The sequence below is a fragment of the Pteronotus mesoamericanus genome, unplaced genomic scaffold (assembly GCF_021234165.1).
Source record: "Pteronotus mesoamericanus isolate MK-2021 breed Mesoamerican mustached bat unplaced genomic scaffold, CSHL_Meso_final contig_164, whole genome shotgun sequence".
Taxonomy (NCBI): Eukaryota; Metazoa; Chordata; class Mammalia; order Chiroptera; family Mormoopidae; genus Pteronotus; species Pteronotus mesoamericanus.
Genome location: NW_026555065.1, coordinates 20,151,998 through 20,175,882, shown reverse-complemented (window position 1 = coordinate 20,175,882; position 23,885 = coordinate 20,151,998). Strand labels below are relative to the sequence as shown.

The 23,885-nt window shown below is 39.4% G+C and overlaps 1 protein-coding gene across 1 annotated transcript; it reads right to left on the bottom strand.

Annotated features, from left to right (window-relative positions):
- Positions 1-6,934: 6,934 nt before the first annotated feature.
- Positions 6,935-22,544, bottom strand: GATM (glycine amidinotransferase). Its single transcript, XM_054564917.1, has 9 exons — positions 22,431-22,544; positions 20,749-20,967; positions 13,494-13,689; positions 12,532-12,722; positions 11,480-11,617; positions 11,173-11,337; positions 9,543-9,606; positions 8,974-9,090; positions 6,935-7,860 (listed from the first exon to the last, which is right to left on the bottom strand). Exons 1-9 carry the CDS (start codon positions 22,497-22,499, stop codon positions 7,748-7,750), a joined length of 1,272 nt encoding a protein of 423 aa, XP_054420892.1. The 5' UTR covers positions 22,500-22,544; the 3' UTR covers positions 6,935-7,747.
- Between the last annotated feature and the right edge of the window lie 1,341 nt (positions 22,545-23,885).

Sequence of the window (23,885 nt, the reverse complement as noted above, 5' to 3'; positions counted from 1 at the left end):
GGTTCTCAATAATAGGTATTAATATATATTCACTTTTTTTTTTGGTAAAAACAAAAGTTTATGCTTCCCCTGTTACTTTGTTGTTAGGTTTTTAAGCTATCTTATTTAAAAATCAGGATTGTACTCTAATTGAGGTGTTTTAAAAATGATTAAATAAACTGAAAGTTAACCAATTCATCAAGATTTGGTAACTTCCATCATTTTGAGTTTGTAATTTCCTCAGATTTCTCCGTTTATTTTATTTTTAACTATATTTTATTGATTATGCTATTATAATTGTCCCATTTTTCCCCCTTTCCCCCCTCCTCCCAGTACCCTCCTTCCATCCAGCAATTGCCCCCCTGCCTTAGTTCATGTCCGTGGGTCCTGTGTATAAGTTCTTTCGCTTCTCTATTTCCTATACTATTCTTAACGTCTCCCTGTCTATTTTGAACTTTCCCCCATTCTTCCTCTTCCTCCTCCCTGCTGATAACCCCCTATATGATCTCCCTATCTATGATTCCGTTCCTGTTCTAGATGTTTGCTTAGTTTGTTTGTGTTTTTGTTTTTTAGAGTCAGTTGTTGATAGTTGTGAGTTCATTGTAATTTTACTGTTCATAGTTTTGATATTCCTCTTTTTCTTAAATAAGTCCCTTGAACATTTCATATAATAAGGGCTTGGTCATGATGAACTCCTTTAGCTTTACCTTTTCTGGGAAGCACTTTATATACCCTTCAGTTCTAAATGATAGGTTTGCTGGATAGAGTAAAGTTGGTTGTAGGTCCTTGCCTTTCATTGTTTTGAATACTCCTTGTTGGTCTCTTCTTGCCTACAAAGTCTCTTTTGAGAATCAGCAGAGAGGCGTATGGGAACTCCTTTGTAGGTAACTCTCTTCTTTTCTCTTGCTGCTTTTAAGATTCCCTCTTTATCTTTAACCTTTGGCATTTTAATTATAATGTGTCTTGGTGTGGTCCTTTTTGGGTCCAACTCTTTTGGGACTCTCTGTGCTTCCTGGACTTGTATGTCTATTTCCTTCACCATATTAGGGAAGTTTTATTTCTTTATTTTTTTCAAATAAGATTTCAATTTCTTGCTCTTCTTCTTCTTCTCCTTCTGGCTTCCCTATGATTGGGATGTTGTCACTTTTGGTGATGTTCCAGAGTCTTCTTATTTTCTTTTCACCTTTTTGAATTCTTGTTTCTTCATTCTGTACTGGTTGAGCATTTATTTCTTCCTCATGTTCCAAATTGTTGATTTGAACCCTGGCTTCCTTCCCTTCTCTGTTGGTTCTCTGTGGGTTTTTCTTTATTTCACTTAGTGTAGCCTTCATTTCTTCCCTTATGCATTTGCCATACTTAGTGAGTTCTCTGAGCACCCTAATCTCCAGTGCTTTGAGCCCTGCATCTGATAGGTTGGCTATCTACGTTTCGCTTAGTTCTTTTTCTGGAGTTTTGATCTGTTCTTTCACTTGGGCCATATTTTTCTGTCTCCTCAATTTGGCAGCCTTCCTGTGTTTGTTTCTCTGTATTAGGTAGAGCTACTTTGATTCCCTGTTTTGGCCCACTGTTATGTTGTAAGGGGAGAAGCCTTAGGTATCTGCCAAGGCAGGGCAACCTGCTTCACCACTTTGTGGCACTGTATGTGGTGGAGTTGTCAGAGAGAGAACAATGCCCCTTGCTTGGCACCCACCCATTCCCAGTCACATCACCCACTTCCCATATTTGACTGGCACTCCTCTAGGTGTTGCCCTGGTGGTGGTTCCCAGAGTGGGTGGGTTTGCATATGTTCTAGGACTGTGGGGGCCTTTTGGATGGACTCTCCTGTGAGACAAGCAGTTTCTTTCTCCTCTCCAACCCCTACTGGTTTTTTACTGTCAGAAGTTATGAGACTTTATTTCCCAGCACTGGAAACCTGAGCTGCATAGTCTGGCCTGGGGCTGGGATTCCTCATTCCCCATGTGTCCCTCTGGTTTTTATCTGCCACACTGAATGTGGGACCACCCTTTCTGCTGGCTGCTGTCACTGCTGCTTCATCACCCCTGCCTCACCGCTGCTACACCATATTCTCTCCACCCTGGCTGGCTGTCTCCACCACTCCAGCCCATCTGGATGAATATTTCTTCTTTAAATCCTTGGTTGTCAGACTTCCACGCAGTTCAATTTTCTGGCAGTTCTGGTTATTTTTTGTTTTGAGGTTAGTTGTGATCCTTTTTATGGTTGTGCAAGGAGGCAAAGTGTGTCTACCTAAGCCTCCATCTTGTCTGGGAGTCTCCAGCTTTCTCCTTTTTGACTGAGTTCTAATCTCTTTAGTCTATCTTCACATGTGAGCTACTTCCTTTAATTTTTTCATTGTCTTTTTAAACTATAACACAATCATACAAATGATTGTACAAATGAATCATATCAATATTACACTAATTTGGTATATTAGTGGGTTTATTTTTATTCATTTTTTTAAATATAACTTTTTATCTATAAGTCATACATGGAGTTACTATATGACCCAGCAAACAATTCCACTCCTGTATCCAGGAGAAATGAAAACATATGTCTACATAGAAACTACCCAAATGTTCATAGCAACATTTTTCATAATTGCCAAAAAGTGAAAATAATCCACATGTCCATTCATCATTTGGAAATAACAAAATAACCCACTAATAAAATGTAGAATATTCATACAATGGAATTTTGTTCAACCATAAAAAAGAATGAAGTCCTGATAAGAGCTACAAAATAAATGAAACTCAAAAACATTTTGCTGAGTGAAAGACATCCATAGCAAGAAACCACGTATTGTATGATTCCATTTCTGTGAAATGTCCAGAATAGACAAATCTATAGCGACAGAATATAGATTAGTGGAGGCCTAGGGCCTGAGAGAGAAATCGAGAGTGACTGCGAATGGGGTATCGGGCTCCTTTGTGGGATAACAGGTTAAAGTCTGTGTCTGATAATCTGATAACTGGAGTTCCTGTGGATATCTTTCTTTTGAATATTGTTTTGCTGAAGGAGTCTTTTCTCCTCCTGCATCTGTCAGCCTTTGGCTGTGTGGGGTACTATGTATATAAAATTTTATTTTTAGAAATAATTTGAAGCCTAGATGGATGTTATCTTTCTTTAAAGAAGAATTTTGATTGCTTTTTTGCAGGCATCTAGTAGTGCCAGCAATCAGGTATCATATTAATCCAAATTCAGGCAAGAGATTTTACTGGACTACCCAGATGATTTGAATCTGGGCTGCAGACAGTGTGAGAGCTGGTTTACTTTCACTTCACCTTAATTCCTATTGCGCAGCTGGTGTTGTGCACAGCCACATTTGAGCCTGAGGCCAAAGAAGTGTCAGTACCACTGATCCTGTATTTATTTTAAAATTTGATATTTTATTCATCATGGATTTTTTACTTATTTATTAATTTTAATCGGTAATACTGCATTAAAGTATTATTTATCTAGATTAGTGAGGGGTTTTTTTTGTCCTCCCTAAATTTTGTGCCCAATATGAGTAATTCACTTACTTAGCTCTGCTTCTAGCCTTGGTATTTTTACATATGCTTTGGGATTTTTATATCCTGAGAGTTTGAAGAGACAAAGCTGTGGGTTCCCCAACTTCCTGTAAAATCCCATAGTGATTTGGGGAACACTCTCTTAATCTTCTCCTTTACCATGCTATTATGAATTAACTGTCTAAAGGCTTTTACCCAACTAGAGACTGAAGTGGATTAAACATAAACATTTATTTTCATTTTCCCCTGAAACTGCGCTAAAATGATAGCAGCAGAATAACAAAGTAAAAACCTATCAGAGCTAAGTGCAAGGAGAAGAGAAAACAGTAAATGAGAGCTGTCCAAAATTTTTTGGAAGACAGGCAGCTGAAGGAAGAGCGACATCTCAGACAAGGAACAGGGAGCAGAGACCTGTTACTTGCAGGGACAGAAATGAGAAGTGAGCCAGTTCACCCTACAGAATCCCACAGGAAATGTGTTGTTCTCATTATCAGTCATCAGGGAGTGTCAACAAGAGTTTGCATTCACATGTTATGGTCTATAATACACGTTTACTGTATCACCTCAAAGATTATTTGAACTCTGCCATGTCACAGTCTGGTCAGGTGGGACCTAGATCTTGTACAACTGGACAGTATTCTAATAGAGTATATTGGTTATCTCAGAAACTGAGGATCAAGCTAAAAGTGACCTTAATATGACAATAAATTGTATAACTGGTTAGGAATGGTTGATTAACTCCCCTCTCCCCCAAAAATCCAGGGCCTTGCACAGGCTATAAAATGTGGGGCAATTGCACGAGCTGAAAGGGTAATAAAATGGAGCTTGGGGTTGACCACCTGGGACCCTTTGCTGTGAGATGACCTTTGTCTGTGATTCATATCCTTACTTTAGCACTGTTGCTGTATTGCATCCTTTTCCTGCAATCAACTGTAGGTTTTTAAGCATTGTCATTTTGGGTACTATGGAGTCTTTAACAACCAAACCTCACTTAACTGTTACTGTTAGTGAACTAAGTGATGAGAATCTGAGTACTTTTGCATTATCCTAATGTCTCAAAAGAACCCATGCATCCAAGAAGTTGGCCCCCCAAAAGCTGATGTAGTGTCGTTTTGCATTCTCCCGAACTATTGGGTGGTATTCCTATGTAGTTACAAGTTAACACACGACAGTGGTCAGATCAATGACCTTTATTTCTAAAGACTATTCATAAAAGAAATACTTTGTTTTTACTAGGAACTAGACATGACTTATGATGTCAAAATTAGATATTTTTATTTAAAATTAAGTTTATTTTTAATGACAATGATTCATCTTAATGTACATAGCTGTTTCCTCTAGACAGGGATTTGCAAAGAGGCTTGGTGTTCCCTAGGAAGAGTGATAGTCTGAAGTTGTTGGTGTGTTATCTGGACACCTGACAGAAGATGGCAGGTGTTCTGCCTGCTCTACATCACAGAGAAGCCACTGGGTTGCAGGAGTGGTAGATGACAGATAGCAAGCTGATAGCAGCTGTGTGGCAGAGCCCCAGCTGCTTCTGTTTTCCTCCACAACCCTGACAAAAGAGCATACCCAAGACCAGTGACATAAGATCCAAAAATAGAGACTTTATTAAATCATTCAATTGAGCTATCTTTGTTGAAATAATTTGTCATGTTTAATAACAATGCAAAATGCCAATGGAAGGAACAAGATGAGATGAGGAAGAGGAAAGAGTCCAGGATGGCTTGGTGAAGAGTCAAATGCAATATTGTGTTGAGCCTGTAATGCCTTTCCATATCCAGATAACGTCCACAGATGGTTGGGAACAGGACCTGGAGCTTAGGATAGGTCAAGAGTAGAAGTCTAGGCATAGGGCCTCCCTACCTCCCCACCCCCCACATGGCCCCTGGGAGCTATTAATGGATATATGGGAGAAGAAGACCTACACACAGATGAGACTTCCCAGGAGGATGTAAGAGAAGAGAAAAGGCTCAAAGACAGGGCCCTGTGGACATCCACCTCTTAAGGGTAGAAAGAAGATAGTGAAAGAACTTGAAAATCAATAAGAAAAGATGGGAGAGAATGTATCACAGAAATCCAAAAGAGGCAAGGCATTCAAAGGAATGATCAGTAGGCCTGCATAGTATCCATGGGAAATGGTAGTTGAGAGGTCAGGTCAAAGATACCTACAGTACTTTGTAGTGTTAAGGTAGAAATCAACAGGAGACTGAGGAATGAACAAGAGATGTAATAGTGAACTGGCAGGTGTATTTTTTTTTTTCAGGAATCTTAGTTGTGAAGGAAGATGAAGTTGACAGAGCAATAGTTCTTTTTGAACACTATTTTGAGCATGGTTATTTGCTGAGGGAAAACACACACACACACACACACACGCACACAGGTTGGAGTTGTAGAAAATATGGTAACTGATGCAGCTGAAAGAGGAGAGAGATTAGAATCAAAGGACAGTTGTATGGATTAGACCTGGTTAGAAGGTTTGTCTTTTTTTTGCCACAAATGAGAGAAGTGTCTCTTAGTAGAAGGTTGAGAAATAAAGGCAAATAACGAGAAGAAGGCCTGATTGTTCTGTTTAGAAGCTTAGCTAGTAAAGGCAAGGAGAGAAAGAATTTTAAGAGAATGCAAATGCAAATAAATCAGTACGGGATTAGAACAGAAAAGCTGAGGGAACTGACACATCATGGCCTCCATTTTCCCTATGAAAAATGAAATAATACTCGTATAGGCAGGTAAGGGAATATAGTGAAGGTTTGGAATAGACACTAAGGAGCATGTGGAGGGGTGTGTAATAGAATCATCAAGTAGTATTTAGGCCTGGGAACATATATCCCAACTGTGCACCAATCCATACAATTGTATAGATTTATTAAGCAGGATTCAGTCCAAGTATAGGACTGGTAGGCATCTCTGTGGGGGATGAAAAAGGACACCAGGATACATAGGGATTAAAGGTATTGGCAAGGGAATGGTCGAAAACCAGGACTCACTTCAAAATACGTCTCCCCCAACCCCAGATTTTTCATGAGTCAAAACATTTAGAATCTTGAGAACAGAGACTCTTTTTTTCTTTTCCAGGGCCTAGGATGACTCCCTTGTATTCAGAACACATTCAGATATTTTTGAATGAGTAAATTAATTAATAAACAAAATTGAACTCTGCTAAACATTTCCAAATACAAGAACTAGGCTTAAATTTTTATTTACTAGGAATAAATATGTAGATTATTTAATAGGATTTGAGTTCTGTCCCAAGAGCTACATCCTGTAATTTACTTTTGCTGAAAATAATTAGACTGATGAAAAACTCTAATAAAATGCATTCTATAACACAAAAGTTTATTAGAATAAAAATACACATACAGTATTCAACATTAAAATTATTTCACATCACATGTAGGTTTTTACCTCCATTAGTTTCATTAGTTTTTTAATGCTACTAAAAACTGCACTTTAATGCTATTAAAGCCTGCACTTTAAATAATTTGCACATCTGTAAACAAATCTTAGATTACCAAAGATGCAATGTACCCATTAGATACTGAATATCAAAACTTAGAGATGGGAACTGATAATTACATACTATTGCACTAAATATTTCTGTAAAATTTTAGAAGAAAAAGAGATTAAATCACTTGAAATGAGGTAAGTTGTGTGAATAGGTTTTTAGTAGCAACTATCACCTATGTTGAGATGAGAATATTAAAAATATTCATGGAAAATTCATTTTAATGTGTGCAAAGTCTAGGTTACTTAAAAAAACAAAATATTAAAAATTACCAAAATTCCTTATTAGAAAAAGAGACTGTTATCTGGTTCTGCTTAAGATCTGTGAACATTCTAAATCTTTCATTCAGGAAAAAATTGATATATTCACAACTGTAGCAAAAAAAATTTTAAAAAAAGATTAGGACCAACAGTTCAAGCTGCCTTTGGAAAAAAAAAATTAAAAACAGAGGTAGATTGTTAAATATTAGCGGCCAAGTTACTCAAAGGACTAATTTCTGTCTTGGTATACATTCACCAAATTTTTATGCTTGAAGCCAAACAGCAAATAAATTAAGAGTAGAGAGTAAGACCTAACACAAGTTATTTTCCTTATAGCAAAGAAAAGGAATAAAAATAAACCAGGCTTAAGACCCCTGTTAAGGATATGATTGTTTAAAGCACTACAGTTCATGCACTCTTTAAAGCAGAAGAATGAACCTTGCCCCTACACTTCCTAGGTTTATCTGAGGCCAAGCCACAAGCCCCATCAGGCATGGTCAGTCGAAGTAGGACTGCAGGGTGCCTCGGCGCCGGATGTCGCAGGTCCAGCAGTGGAAGCCTCCTCCCAGGGAATTGGCGTGACGAATGTTAACCTTAATGGTGCTGATACCTGTGTTGAATGAGAGAGACATGGCTAGTTAGATGGACTCACATGAAGCTTTTCCTATAGAAAGTAAGCCTAAAGACAGATAGGAATCATTTGTTTGTAATCCTTAAGTGTACCCCACCCTAGGAGCGTCTTTGAATTTTATTTTCACCAATTATAGTTCACCTGATCTATTCCACTGCTAACATCAAACATTCACCAAAAAGGCAGCAGAGATTCTGAAGTCTAGTTTGTGATATTGACTATTCATAAGTCAATAGGTAGGATGAGCAGACATACCTGCCGAATGTTCAAAACAATCAAGCACTAAAATCTCAAGGGCTTTTAAAATTATGCTTTAACTATTTTGTCAGTCTTTTCTATTTTTACCATATCAATTTAGTAGGAAAAGTATCATTTGTCCAACCTGAAAAGTTGACTTTTCTTACTCACATATAAGCAAAATTTATCTAATATGGTTAGCTTTACTGGGCCACCTTAAGAAAACAATGGAACAGAGCTCATATTTTAATATTTGGGTTGTAAGGTCATGCAGGTACCAAAGCTTCTCAGACAATTAATTTAATCTGGTACCATTTGTATTGACATGGCTATAATGTGCCCAAAAAACCAATGGTATTTAGGAAGAATCTGTTGTGTTTGGCCTACTGGGGTGTTGAAAAGAAAATCTGTTCTCTCTCAAGAACCCATTATTTTGAGAGGACAGGTAAGCTACAGAGTCACTAAAGGTTCTATTGGTATAGTCAGGGCAGGGAAAGCAGCATGAGTCATCTGGGAAGAATTTCCTGAGAAAGTGACACTGAGCGGGGGCGCTGGAGAGTAAGAATAGGTAGGACAAAGGTAAGGAGTGAGCTTGGTAAGGTAAGGACACCAGGAAGTTAGATAAGTCATAGAAGATGGATAAATTTATTGCTAAGGGAATGACTAAGGAGCCTGCAATGCATCTCCAACCTTTTGAGGTTATGATTGTTGAAAACGAAAATATTGTCCATCTACAAAATAATAACTTGGTACCTCTAAAATGAACAGAAAAGGAGTTAGATAAAGCATACAACAAAATTAGCTGTCATTTCTTCAGTCCTTCATACATGACAACGTTTCATATATTGTACATACCCAGCTTTTCAAACATCTTTTGAATTGGGACTTCATTGGCATCCACCATAACTCGCTTTTCATCTAGCATCAAGACATTCATGGAAAGCCATTTGGATGACATCCAGAGTGGGTGATCTAAAAATAATGACAACTTTTAAATCATGTCTACTATCATTTTTGCTTAAAGCAAGGATTTGAAAGTGAAGAACATTAAAGTGTCAGTTCAATTTTCAGAGTTTACTTTCCCTGCAAATTTTTTATCTTAAGACAATTTATAAATGTTATGAATCAATCTATAATCATTACACATTTCACTTTGGTTTATTTACAAAGTCATTTCTTGCTTTATGAGATGCTTTTTTTATATTGATTTTTCCCATTTCTCTTTCTCATTTTCTATGGAAGGAGAGGTTGTGAACACAAGTCCAGCCTTGTTCTAGTATCCATAGTCCCAAGCACCAGTTCACTCCTTGCTGGTGAAATGTTTTCTCTAAATTGCTAAAAATTTGGGCTGCTGTCTATAAGTGCAAGATTCTTGGCCACTGAAGGAATCATTTTAGTGTGTGAGTATATAAAAGTAAACATACCATCTGGGATGACCGGTATCGGAGGAGTAACTATGGTCCATCCTGCTTTCTTGAAAAGATCGATCTGCAAGACCAAAAAAACCCAAAGAGGCTTAAATCTATATATACTGTTCTTATCACTCTTGGTCTCTGATAGCCCTTATGATTAATAATTATTTTTTGAGAAGCTGTCTTCTCAACTGTCGATATAAAGAAATTAAATTTTTAAGACATTTGGATGATTTTGTTTGAATCCTGATTTAAAATATACATAAAATTCCCAGATTACCAGATTAATATTAAATAGTAGCAGAAATGTTAATGCTTCAAAAAAATATTCTGTGCTTTTCTCAGGTTTCAGAGATTTTAAAATACCAAAGATACTTTCCTTGCGAAATTCTCTCTAAAGAAAATGAAAATATTACCTAACTATTTAGTTATAAGAAAACAAAAATGTGACTGTGTCAAATCCATAGTCCATCCACTTCATAGTCACTTTGTTATCTATGACTGTCATATAAAGACAGATGTTAAGGTTGTACTCCCAAAGGACCTTAATTGTCCTTATGACCTATTTATTATAACTCAGCCATCCCTACGTTCATTTTCCCTCTTAGTATAGCAATGAATTATATATAAAATGAAATGAATAACTAATCTTGGTCATTGAGTCTTAATTTATGGGATAAAAATGAAGAGTGACATGGTAAAACAGTGATTTTAAAAACACAGTATTGCAGCCCAGCAAATAACAAAATCATTCATCACCCAACTGGAAATAGGGGGCAGCAGACGGAAGTAGGAGGTGCAGGTGATGGGGACAGACCAGCTGCAATGCGATGGCTCTGCTCCTCCCTCCCTGGTGTGGCTGCCGAAGGAGGCCTGACCCACTAGAAAGGGAAGAAGACACCGACTGCCTATGGGCAGTGGTATTGCCCCAAGTATGCAAGAATCATCTTGTTTCCAATGCAGCTGCAATTGGAACCTGGGTTGCAAGTTATGATACATAGTAACCACTCCCCCTCCTGCTCTTATCCTTGGTTTTGCTTTCCCTGGTTTTTACTCACAGTCAACCATGGTCTGAAAATATTAAATGGAAAATTCCAGGTATTTTGAAAAAGAGAGAGAGACCACATTCACATAACTTTTATTACAGTATATTGTTATAATTGTTCTATTTTATTATGTTGATATTGTTAATCTCTTACTGTGCCTAACTTAGAAATTAAACTATTATAGGTAGGTAGGTAGGTAGGTATGTATGTATGTATAGGAAAAAACATAGCATATATAGGGTTCAGTACTATTCATGGTTTTAGGCATCCACAGGGGTTCTCAGAATGTATCCCCCAAGGATCAAGGGGAACTACTGTAATACCACTGTTCAATAAAAACATACGTACCAGCACGCCCTTCAAGCTCTTGCAGCAGTGCAGCCAAAGTCTAATGGCTCTACACTGTATACGTCTGAGTGTTGGACATCTTGTAGTAAATGTAACATAAGTAGTCCAATTATTGATTATAATTGTTGAACTTTGTTGAATTTATCATTTAGAACCATTAGGAGTCACGGAAGTTCTTAAAATATAAATAGCAATTACTTTAATTGCCAGACTCTATTACTCTTCCAGAGTCCTAACAACTTCCTTACCTGGTGACATGGTCGGTCTGGGTTGGAAAGCACAAGACCAGGTCCAATGATATTGAAGGTGGCATCAATGTGCATTGGATTGGGATCTTTAAAGGAGATGATATGTACTCTGTAATCTGGAGCAAGATGCCTACGCATCCATTCAATGCCCAGGTAGTTTGTAACCTGAAAACAAAAGGAACACAAAACCAATAAAGATTTGATTCTATGATTAGAAAACTAAAAATAGTTAGGATGAAAATATTTGAATTTGGAAATAAAAAATACAATAATAATGTATGAAATTTCATAGGCAATCTTTATCAACCTGGCTTCTCTGTGCAAAAATATCTCTTCCAGCTCTAATGAAGTCAGCAGCATCAAAGCATGGCTCAAATTCAGTTGTCACAAATTTTCCCTGAGCAGCCAATTTGTGTCTGTCTTCTACAGAATGAATGGGGTAATCCTAATTGGAACAAGAATGAACACACAGTGCATTGGTTCATGAGGAAACTATTTATAGGACATTCACTACCAAGAAAATTAGTTTATCATCATTTACCCAGTCTAATACTACTACCCAGTATTAGACTAAAATATGCAAGATGTAGACCCATCCTAATCAAACAAACAACAACAAAAACGATTAACAACAAAAAATGGCATGACAGCAATTTCCTGATATTTAGAAGCAAATGGTACAGAGGCAGTAATGATTCTGAAAATATTCCATGACATTGATTTATGTAGCTACCTACAATATTGAAAGGCAACAGGATGAAGTCATTCTGTTCTTTTAGAAAAGGAATTTGGTCCTGAGCCTACCTCTTACCATAAAATGAGTTGCTATGTTTCCCCTGCCAAATTTGATTGGGTGTGGTGGAATGAATTTATTATTTATTTGTGTTTAAACCCCTGGAAGAAATTTTGATTTTTTAAATTATTTCTGTGAATGATCAAATACTACCAAGTGATCTAATAAGGGACATACATATACTTCCTCTTACTGTGAATTTGGCCTGTAGCCAAATTCTTTTTCTAAAAGCGAATGGAGTCTAGTGACTTTTCTCTGTCCACCAAGGATTACCTGTGGACCTTAGGCAAATTTTTCTCCCTGTGACAGAATGATACTAATCCCTCAGGGTGTTGTTGTGAAGTGTAAACAGGACTGAGGCTGTAAATAAAGTGCTTAGCCCAAGACCTGGCACAAGTAAGCACCAAATAAGTATTAGCCATTATTACTATTATTATCACAGTATCATTTACTCTTATTTTCAATAAAACACATAACAAATACGAGGGATCAGAGAGTCTCCATCTCACTCTCTGTGGATCATTTAGAAAAGTTACTAATAAGCACTTCTATAATTAGGGACTTACCTGGTCATAAAGCTCATTAGCCATTGTGGGCTTAGGTGCCGTTGTCCACTTGGCACCACGGCGGAAGTAGTCTTTGATAATTGATCGGTATGCACGGTACTCAAAGAAGCGAGCGCGCCATGCCATGGGAGCCTCAATAACCTCATTTCCCACAACCATCAGAATGTCTCGAGGCATCGCACCGTATAAACCTGTCAGACCGAAAAGTTGCACCATGACCTCAGTAATGCTAATTTCCAAGACAGAAAAGTCCATGTGATCCCATTTTTTGGTAAAAGAAAAAAATTACAGAAAATCTGTATGTATGAATGCATATAATTATATGCAAATGGAAAAAATATGGAATGGAAAAATGGAAAAAATACTAGATTGTTAACATGAATTCTGTGTGAGTATGGTGAAGCCAAACAAAAAAGAAAGAAAAGAAAAAAATGAAACAATAAGGTCCTTGTTCAAAGAGGTCTTGAACCACCAAGTTTTCATCTTTTGTAAGCTCCTTCCTTGCTACACAGAAACAGAGTTCTTCAGGGAATGTCTGTACCACAAGATAAATATTGGGCCAAGGATTGCATCTGCAACTATAAATTAGAAGACTGAACAAAAAAAACCCCACTGAACTCAAACACACAAACAGCCTTAGCAGTGTCAGTTAAAAATAAAATGGGAATGTTTCTGTTCCTCTCTTAACTTCTGCTCTTGAGGAAAATTAAATATAACCCACTGTTCTTATGTAAGAAACTTACCATAAAGTTTAGAAAAACTGATTCTTCCAAGATTTCAGATTTACAATGATGTTTTGAATGTGTACATCTTAATCATAAACTTTCTAAATAATCTTTAAAGTTTTGAAGAGTTATTAAGACAAAGGAATCTCTCAGAAATTATCAGAGATTTCTCCTTACACATTAAGAAATAAATTAAAAATTAAGATACTAGCAACTTAGGGATCTGACATCACTTACCCGTAGACTCAAAATCAGGAGTTTTGTATTTTATCGACCAGTCAATGGGGTCAGGCCTCCTCACTGTTACTCCTTCCATTTTTAAAATATTGCACATTTCTTCAATTTCAGCAACAGCTTTTTTCAAATGTTCTTTGGGAAAATAATGGCCTCCATGCTTCTGGTAAAATGGCCAATACTTTTCATATGTGTTGGCCTAGAAGCAGAAGAAAATAAGTGAAATACTTATAGAAGAAAAATACGACTCATGATAGGTTTATAGGTGAACCATGATTTATATAACTTAACAGAATTGAGACTAAGACCACATCTTGTCCAGTGTTGATCCCCAGCACGGAGTACAGTGTTCTATGGGAAGACACTCAATATTTGTTGAATGAAGAAGTCTAAATCCCCTGGATGTGTTGAGACCTTTTACTTCTTCTGTCTGATACCACTCAGTGTGTCTGCCCTCACACAGGCTTGGAATCCTCTTGGGCCACTTTGTACATGCTTCATGGACAAAATAGGACATGAGTGGTCCCGTTAGACAGTCTCAATGAAATCAAATAATAGCACAAAGGAAATAGTATAAAAGAATAAAAGGACACCTATATTAAGACAAAACCATGGGCTATCCATGCATCCCAGAATTCTGTCTAGAAAAGAGCACTTAAAGATATTTTGTAAGAAAATAGGGAGCTGCTCCCTTAAAGGTTAGGGACATACTCTCATATATGCTTGTTTCTCTTAAAAATTTATTAGTGTTTTTCCCATCCAACAGAATGGCCCCTTGGCAAAATTGTGCAGTAGTATGAGCCTGCCTCTGGTGCTTCCTACCCTTCCCTGCCAACATGTCTCACCCCACCACACCTCTCCTCTACCCAAACCATCCAAGCTCTCATTGCTTCAAGTCTTTTTGCCATAGAAGAAGGTGACGTAATAAATGAATTCACAAAATTTTAGTAGCTAAAAAAAAAAAAAATTTAGAAAGTGACCAAGGATTATATGCATTTTAAAAGACAACTGAATGGAAAACAGTTGAATGCTTTCCAAAAAGCTCAACCAGCCCTGGCCAGGTGGCTCAGTTGGTTGGAGCACAGTCCTGTATACCAAAAGGTTACAGGTTCAATTCCCGGTTGGGGCACATACCTAGGTTGCAGGTTCGATCCCTGGTCGGGGCACATATAAGAAGCAACCAGATCGATGTTTCTCTCCTCTCTCTCTAAAAGCAATAAACATATCCTTGGGTGAGGACTTTTTTTTAAAGGCTCAACCAATTTGCTAAAAATTTCTGTTGAATTAGGGTAGGTATAACTAATAAATCAATTTTCAAAAGTATAAAAATCGAGACGATTCTTCATTGAGGTTGTTTTGCATGAGATTGTTTTGCATGTCACTAAGTTCTCAGTCAATTTAAAGAACTACCGCGGGCCCTGGCTGGTGTGGCTCAGTGGACTGAGTACCAGCCTGTACACCAAAGGGTTGCTGGTTCGATTCCCAGCCAGAGCAAATGTCCGGGTTGCAGGCCAGGTCCCCAGTAGAGGGTGGATGAGAGGCAACCACAGATTGATGTTTCTCTACCTCTCTTTCTCCCTCCCTTCCCCTCTCTCTAAAAATAAATAAATAAAATCTTTTTAAAAGTTTTTTAAAAAAAGAACTACATTGGGAAATGCAGCTGATACAGATGGATGTATTTTATCAAGACAGATGAAGTAGAATTCTGATCAGATGATCCAAATGCTAAGAAAGAGCCCTGGGCCTTCATCAAAACATTGGCAAAACAATGTACCTTTATATATTTTACGTTTTAAAAAAATGTTCAAAACATAAAAAAAAATTTACATATATCATTGATTAACTGACCAACTACCAGTTCTGGTCACATCAGATAAGAAGGTTTCCATCATAGATCAGATAGTTTCAGACAAGAAAGGAAAACTGAGTAATGAAACATAGTTTGTCTAAATGTCTGGCTCTTTAATGTCAAAGACAATGTCTTTCCCAGATTTTGTCTTCACTTCCATTTTAACCTCAGCCTAATAAATACCAAGCATATGGAAGCAGACATGCCTCTTGTTAGTTCAGTATCTAGGTTCACATCAGTTAGACTGGAGCTGAGCCTGTTGGAGAAAGATTAAGAATATGGAAAACAGGTCTTTAGCAAATGAAGAATGCCACTGAAGCTCTAAAATGGGTTGGCAAACTAAAGTCCATGGGCTAAATCTGCCCTCCATTTTTGTAAATAAAGTTTTATGGGCACAGTGTCTATAGTGTTCTTGCACTACAATGGCAGAGTTGAGAAGTGAGTGGTTGCAACAGAGACCTATGGTCTGCAAAGTCTGAAATATTTATTATCTGGTCATATACAGAAAAAGTTTGCTGACCCCTGTCTAAATTGTTAGTGAGTTGCTTTACTTTTGAAGATCTATAGGCAAATAACAGGCTCAATAGCTGGCCCATGAAAAATGTTATCAGTATTAAAAATGTACTTTTTATGATCAATCCACTCTTTTAAAAAACAAAACAAAGGCACTTCACTGTATTGTATACCTAGAAAGTCCGGTAGCAGCAACCAGAAGGAAAGGATAATAATGACTCTTTATATTCCTCTCAGACACATCCTGGTACTACATCCATTCACCACTTCCTCCTTCTCATGCCAGGCACATCTCTTATAATCCACTGAGAGACAAGAAGCCTTTGAAAATTTAACACTGGGTTATAGCACATGCACAGCCATGTTGTGTTACCAAGCATATTCCAAAGTATCCCATGGGACTATTTGTGCAGAGGGAAGCTTGCCTAGATAAATATAAAGTCAACTTTATATTTACTTTTTCTCCTTGGGAAAAAAAAAGTTATTTGAACAAGTGTGACTTGTATAGCTCATACTCTGGCTAAGATTGGACAAAGTCCAAATGATCGGGGTACACTACATTTTCCAAGAGATAGCTGGAAACTATTTACACTTTCTTTATAACCCTGCTAAATGAATTCACAATAATTTACCAAGTGTCTGCAAGATTTTTTAAAAATGCTTAGCATATTATGTTTTTAATAATGTTGTAGAGATGTGGCTGCATTCCTAGAGACTTTGTAGTCTTTCAGAACCTAAAGTCTTTCAGCAGCGGTTGCCAAATGGACTTTAAATAAGATCTTTGGAAGACTAGGAAATCTCAATAGAAATTTTTTATTTATCCAGCTGCAAATGTATTACATTAACTTTGATCAATTTTGTACTTTATAAAAGGTCATTTATCAAGGGCTTTGTAAAAAAAAAGACAAAAGCACCTATTTGATGGAAAGTATTCATTATGTTTTATATAATTAAAAAGCCATATAGCTTTGAAAAATTGTCATTCCTGACAACTGTGTTACTCCCATAAAGCTTCTCTAGCACTTACATCTTCCCACATATTGTAAGCTCTAATCGCATACAAATAGTGTATTATATTGTTTTACATTTAATTGTTCCCAGAACTGATAAATATATCTGTATCATTTTCCTCTAACTAGAAGCTAAGGCCTTGCCTGTGTATTTCTTAGATTTACTTTCCTCAATACCTCACCCAAGGATATGTTTAGAGAGAGGAAGACAAGAAAGGAGGGAAGGGGAAACAAAGAGATGAGAGAGAAACATTGATCATTTGCCTCCTGCAGGCACCCTGACTGGGGATCAAACCTGCAGCCTTTTGGTGTACAGATGATGCTTCAACCAACTGTGCCACCCAAGCAGGGCAATACCTAGTTTTAGTGTGTGACATAAAGCAGAAATATCCAGACAAATGAATTAAATCAATACTGTTAATGCTACTAATATCTACAACCATTATACTCCCAATGTACTTTCATAATGTAATTAGCAAACTGAATCAGTACACCTATAATGAGTTATAGTTTTGTCCTTTAAAATAATTAACATGTAGCCTTTTACCTTCATATTTAATCTTGTTAGGTAGATGGCAAACTTCTTAATATCTTCATTTTACTGAGGCCCAGAAATGTGTGGAATCTTGCACAAGGTCAAACAGCTTATTAATTGAGACTAGTTATCTAGCTTTATCAAATACCTCATTCAATCAATCAATCCCTGTCTCCTGACTTCAACCTGGTTCACTTCCCACAATCCCATGAAATGACAAAGTCTAAAGTTATAAATCAAGTGACAAAAAACTCAAAACAATGTTAGAGAGTTCTGATTACATAAGAGCACGTGGTATAAAAGTCAATAGTTTTAAAGACAAGTAGAAGGATAATCTATTCCCTGAAGTTGAAATTTAATTTCACCTAACTAAAATGCTTAGGGGATGGGGCATCTTTCCAAGAAAAGACTTAGAAGATCATGCCTTTTAAAACATGTGGATGACATATAAATCAACCTGTTCATCAAATTTCGAATATCAGAACCAAAGGTAGTTTCAGAACAATTAGAAGTTATTACTTTTTCTACTACTTTGTCTTCAAGATCTACCTCAAGAATCATTTTTTTTTAAAGAAGATTTCCCAGCTATTCAGCACCTGGTCATTGCTTTTTCCTTATATCTCCTGACACTTCAGTTCAACGGCCTTGCCAGTTGGTTGGCATAAGATACTGAGTATTAGTCTTTGTTTCTGTGTGAACATAGTATCTCTCCAAATACTAAGTTACATTTTGCTAATACCTCTGGAGCCCTGGTACAATGTGGGCAACATTTATGATGATGAAGACAATGATATAAAAGAACTTACTTCATCAATCTGCATTACAAATACAAATGTAATATTCAAGAAGAATTCAGGAAGATATATTTGTAGCCCAGTATTAACGGAAACAGGCTGTGTCGACAATGTTGATGGCATTCCCTCAGATACAGGACCCCTATGCTGTATACAACTTGAACACCAAACCATGGTGGTCCTGGCTATATAATATTACAGAAGAAGAACAGTAGGATTTTTTTTTTTAAAGGGAGATATTACTTGTTACAGAAAAATCCTGTAAGGCTTTGTGGAGGGTGCCATTGGAGCTAAGTGTTAGTAAAAGGGGTAGGTTTAAACTGCAGACAAGGGGTGCAGGAAGAGAAAGGTGGAAGAGACCTAGGTGGGAGCAAATGTATGAGGCTTGTTTGGGGATTAGTGAGTAGTCTGGTTTGGCTGTTTATACAGTAGTCTGTTGGGAAACGCCCGGCCTGGTTTCAGGAGCTATAACCCTGCCAACAGGCTGGAGGGCCCCAAGGCTAGAAATAATCAGAAGGCCTTGGAGAAACAGGCTCCTAAGGTGACTTGACCTGTTCCCCTGGGCAGGGGCTGCGCCCCTGCCCCTCTGCTTTGCCTTGGGATGGTCCTGGCCAGGGACGGGTAAGACCCCTCAGGGGAGAGGCAACCTAAGACAGGCCTTGGCCGATAAGGGCAACAGATAAGAAATTGGGGGACATGGAGAAGGGGCAAAGAGGCCCCTGCACCTGTCAGCTTAGCTTGGACACGGCCAAAGTCCTCATTACAGCCGAAAAGCAGTCTCCTTATCCCTTGGTGGTTCCCTCCCCCTGCCTGGATAACAATGCAGGAAAAACAGCCCTAGATCAAATCTGGCAGTTGCCAGGGTAATCAGGCCTAAAAGTAAATTCTTAAGAGTATGCTCCATTCCTCCCTCACATCTCTGGTCAGCTCACACTGCCAAGGACCTTCACATTATTTACGCCCCTTACACTTTATCATTAAGGCGCTTTCCCTTGTCTTCATTCTCTTTTGTTTAGACTAGGCTCCTCTCAGACCCATATAAATCAGTAAATTCCTGTCACTTGTTTTCTTAAAGGTATCTATTCTCTGCGAAACTTAACATGCTAATATAATATATATATTTTTATATATATGCATATATATAAATATATATTTACATATATAAATATATATATTTACATATATAAATATATAAATATATATAAATATATATATGCATTCCTGTTACCTAGCCCACTAATAAGTTTTTCAATTAAAGCCTTGGAACAAAGGGCAACAGGGCCTTTCCCGCTGGGGGGATGTGCCACGGCCTTCCCTGGTAGGAGGGAAGTGCCCCGTCTGCCCTCCTGACAAACGAAATGTTTACAACGTTTTGTGTTTATTCCCCCTCATCCGTGACAACCCCAGGATGGGCTCTGCGGGTTTCAGAGGCCTGCTCCCACCTCAACTGGCCCCAGCCGGTTTCCCTCAGGTTTCAGGGAGCGCTGCACTCTCTGCGGCACTCCCCAGCGGCAGTGCTCCCCTATACTGCAGCGCAGTGCAACAGTGATCTATAAAAGTCTAGTGAAAACTAGGGTGGAATGTTACAGATGAGAGATACCTGAAAAGAATGCACATCTGCTAACCTGCCATACTAACACATCTCTAAGACAAGTCAGGGAGTGAAATGGGGAGTCCTTGAAAGGCAGGCAAGAACCAAATTATGAAGGATCTTGAATACCATGAAGACTTTATCGTAAGGAAAAAGGTAGAAAATACAGGAGTAATGAGTAAGAGCAGGATGAGTAACATGATTGAATTTTGTTTTTTGTTTTTTTTTTAAATCACTCTGCTGGAAGCTGAAAAGTAGTTTGAAGAGTGAACCGGGGAGACCAGTTAGGAGTTAACTGCAGTAGTCCAGGCAGTAGATGGCAACCTGACCTAATGCAGCGGCAGAGGGATGGAGGCAAGGTTCATTCTGACAAAAGGCTTGTTAGATCTTGAAGAATGGACATGGAGGATGTGACTGCTATAGAAATCAAAGGTGATTCTTTGGTGTTTTAGCTTGAGCAAATAGGAATGCCAAAAACTTAAAGGAAAAAATAAAGAAGGGTCCAGTTTAGCAGAGGGATTGGCAGTTGAATCCAAGATGTGCCAAGTTTAGGGCCCTGTGATAACATCCAGTAAGGAGTTTAACATGTTGATCTGAACAGAGTTCAGGAGGGAAGTTTGGACCAGAGTGCAGATAGGATCTGAAGCTGTGAGAACAGCTATAGGAAGAGGGTCAAAAATAAAACTCTATTCAACTCCAACACTATAGACAGTGAAGGAAGATGTGAGGGATAGTAAAAGAATATCCCCAGAAAGGAGTCTCTCAGAAGCTGAAGGAGGGAGTTATCATTTGTCCAGTGTCAAATACTGCAGGTATGCCAATTAAGAGAACTTAAAATCAACCCTGGCTTTGGGATTCTGGCATAAGCTAAAGTAAAGGCAGTTACAGAGGGGAGTGGGAGCAGGAGCCAGACTGACAAAGGCGAGGAGTGACCCCACTTCAGACATGTGAATACCCTTGCTTTACCTTCACCTCCACAGTGAACGGTGGAACACAGGCATTTTCTGCTCTGCCCACTATCACTTCCTCTAAGGGGTCCCATTCATTGTAAGAGGAGACTGGGCAGTCCTTGGGCAGAGGATCAGTGGCCTTGTGGTCAGCGGCACAGGAATTCTGGGAGGAAGCCGTAGCTGCCTGGGTGCTCTGGCAAGTTCGCTGCACCCATCCTGTTAAGGTTCTTCCAAGCTTCCAAGAACAAAGAAAAGATTATTGTATAGTCTTGTAAGTACATGGGGGGAGGGGAAGTGAAGGTAAAATGAAAACCTAGGGTAACATAGTGAGACATTTAAAATCCTTTTGGAGAGTGTAAACCAAGATGTTAGTTTATAGGTGGTTAGTGGTTCCAGGTACTTTAGTTTCATATTTAGGTATACATTATCTTCGCATCTGTTATGTTAACTGACATAACTCTTTAAAACCCTTCATAAGATTTTGTCCCCAATGACCATACACCCATTTATATCTTAAAATGGTTTTCTGCAATCAAGCTTTAATCAAACTAAGCAACTCGTCTGCAGATGACCCTCTTCCCAGAAAGCCACAGAAAACTTTCGGTGTCAAGACCGTCTGAGGGGAGGAAGTTTCCTTTCCTCAGCAGTATCAAAGATTACCAATATTAGACTACCAATATTTTCCCTAAGTGAAAATATGTAAAGGACTTTACCTTTCAAAATAATGTTTCGAACCAAAAATTTTTTTCATTGCTGACATTTCACATTCTTTGGCAGGTCAATTCTGAGAATGACCAAGTGCCATTTACTCCGTCTCACACATGGTTCACGGTCCCCTAGCCAAGATATGGATTTACCTGGGCACAAATTTACACAGCTAGGAGATCTAAGATCTCCAAAAAAAAAAAAAAAGGCCTTTTGAAAATTCAGAGCCTATAAAAATCAGAAAGCAGAGAGAGTCCCTCATCCCCAATGCAGATCTTAAGTCCCAAATCTCTGTTAAAGCCTTAGGAAGGAGGCCGGAGGGTATACCAGGGGTGGGGACCAAAGCAAGGAGAGTGACAGCTGTTCTGGAACCTGTTGCTGGGAAGGGAGGGCGAGGGACAAAAGTGCCTTGATATTCCAATTTTAGGAGCTAGGGAGGGTCTGCAGGCGCGTGCTCATTTACTAGGGAAGCTGAGGGCGGGGTCCGGGCAGGAACTCTGTGCAAACCGAACTCACTCCACCGCCTCTCGAGACTGACGCAGGACTCCATGTTACACTTGTATTGGGCCTGCTAGCTCCTTCTCCGTCCTCAAACCCCGCTTTGCCTCTCCTCCCGTCCACCCCACACGCATGCCCAATGCTATGACCACCGAAGGCAACGAACTCGGATACCACCACCAATTTACTAAGAGGTGTTACTTGTTACCCCCATCCCCTCACTCCGGGCCGCAAGCTCCAAGGAGCGAAAGAGGTCCAGCTGGAGAGGGTGGGGTCCCCTGCGCTGACGGCCAGCGCGGCCGCAGAGGCGCAGAGACCAACCGTACCCACGGAGGTGGCCCCAACGACTGCCCCCTTCCCCGGGGACACCGCCAAGCTCCCGGCAACCATAAATGGCTCTTGAAGCTGAGTTTCCAAAGGGGACCGGGCGGACCAGATCATGCAATGCTAGCTGGGGAAAAGCGAGCGAACGAGGGAGGCGGGCGGCGCACGCACCCGAGACCCGATGTAGTGCACCGCCTCTGCGCCGCGGCTCCCGCCGCGCAGACACCGCACCCGCAGCATCTCGCCACGCCCGCCTGGCCGATGATCCTTATGGTCCGGGCGCTGGGGCCCGTCCGTCCGCGTCGCGAGAGCGCGCCCACGGCAGGCTGTCTGGGCGCGCGGCCCGCGGGCTGCCTTTTGTAGCCTCGCCCCGCGGCCGCCCCCCCTTGCGCCCATTGGCTGCGAAAACAGGTGGCCCCGAATTAGGAACGGTAAGGGACTGCCCAGGGCGCTGGGTCAAGTGCCCGGCGCCTGCCCCTTTTTTAGCTAGTCAATCTGCCAACTGACTTCTGCAGCGCTCGGAGAAGCCAACCCTGGGTCCGCTGAAGAGGCCCACGAGCGTCTCGGGGAAGGGCCGGGGGTGGAGGTCGGGGGAGGGCGCGACTTCTGATGAAGGGAACTTAACAGTATATACATCTATTGTTTTAAGTTTACCTTTATGGATTTATGTATGCACACGTGAGTAAAATCACACGTTTAAATTTATCTGTGTGCACTGACCCAGTGCCCTCATATTACTGTGAACGGAAACTACCTTCAGTTTAGGTGGCTGCTTAGGGCAACAACGGGAGTGAGATTGGAGCGAACTCAGGCTGGAATTCAGGTCATCTGCTACCCCGGGTGCTGCGCTTTCCACCCCTAGCCTGTTAGGTATTTTTTGGAATACTTGCTGATTCAAATAGTCTTTGGCCATGTGCCCCTGGTTTGAGAAACTCAGTCATGGAAACATAGAAAAATGTGGGCCAGAGAAGGGAAGGACTACAGTTTCTTCCCTTCCATTTCACGTATTTAAAACTTTGTTTGAACTTGATTTGGATACATTTGTTGCAAAAGTAGTTTCCTAACAGTGGAAAGTCTTAATTGCTGTGGATTTGTGCAAAACTAGGGAACTCAATTTGACTTTTAAGTTCCTAGCAGGAGATGGGGTAGAGAGACTTGAGTATTTCATTTTTCTACCTACAAAATATGGAATTATTTATTTTTAATGAGCTTTCTTTCAATTCTAGTGTCTCCAACTAGTTTTCCAAAGTTCAGAGATGGAAGGCACCAACCAGGATCTGTGCAGGGGCCATTAGGAGATCTGGGTTATAGCCTTGACTCTGTTACAGACGACCGTGTGTCTTCTTGAGTTGCAATCTTCTTATCTTGGAAGAGAGAGCAATTGCACTTATTGTCCCTAGCACACAGGGTCATTGAGGGGCCAAAAGGAGAAACTGTACATGCACAACTTGGTGTGACACTGAAGTTATATGAATATGATGTGATATTTTACCGGCTCTAACAATAAAGAGGCCTCCAAATGTGATAATAAGGTGAAAGGAGTCAGTAAGTATAGGTTCATGTCTTAGCCTTATTACTAACTTGCTGTCTGACCTGGAACCAGTTTTCTTCATCTTCTAGTGAAGG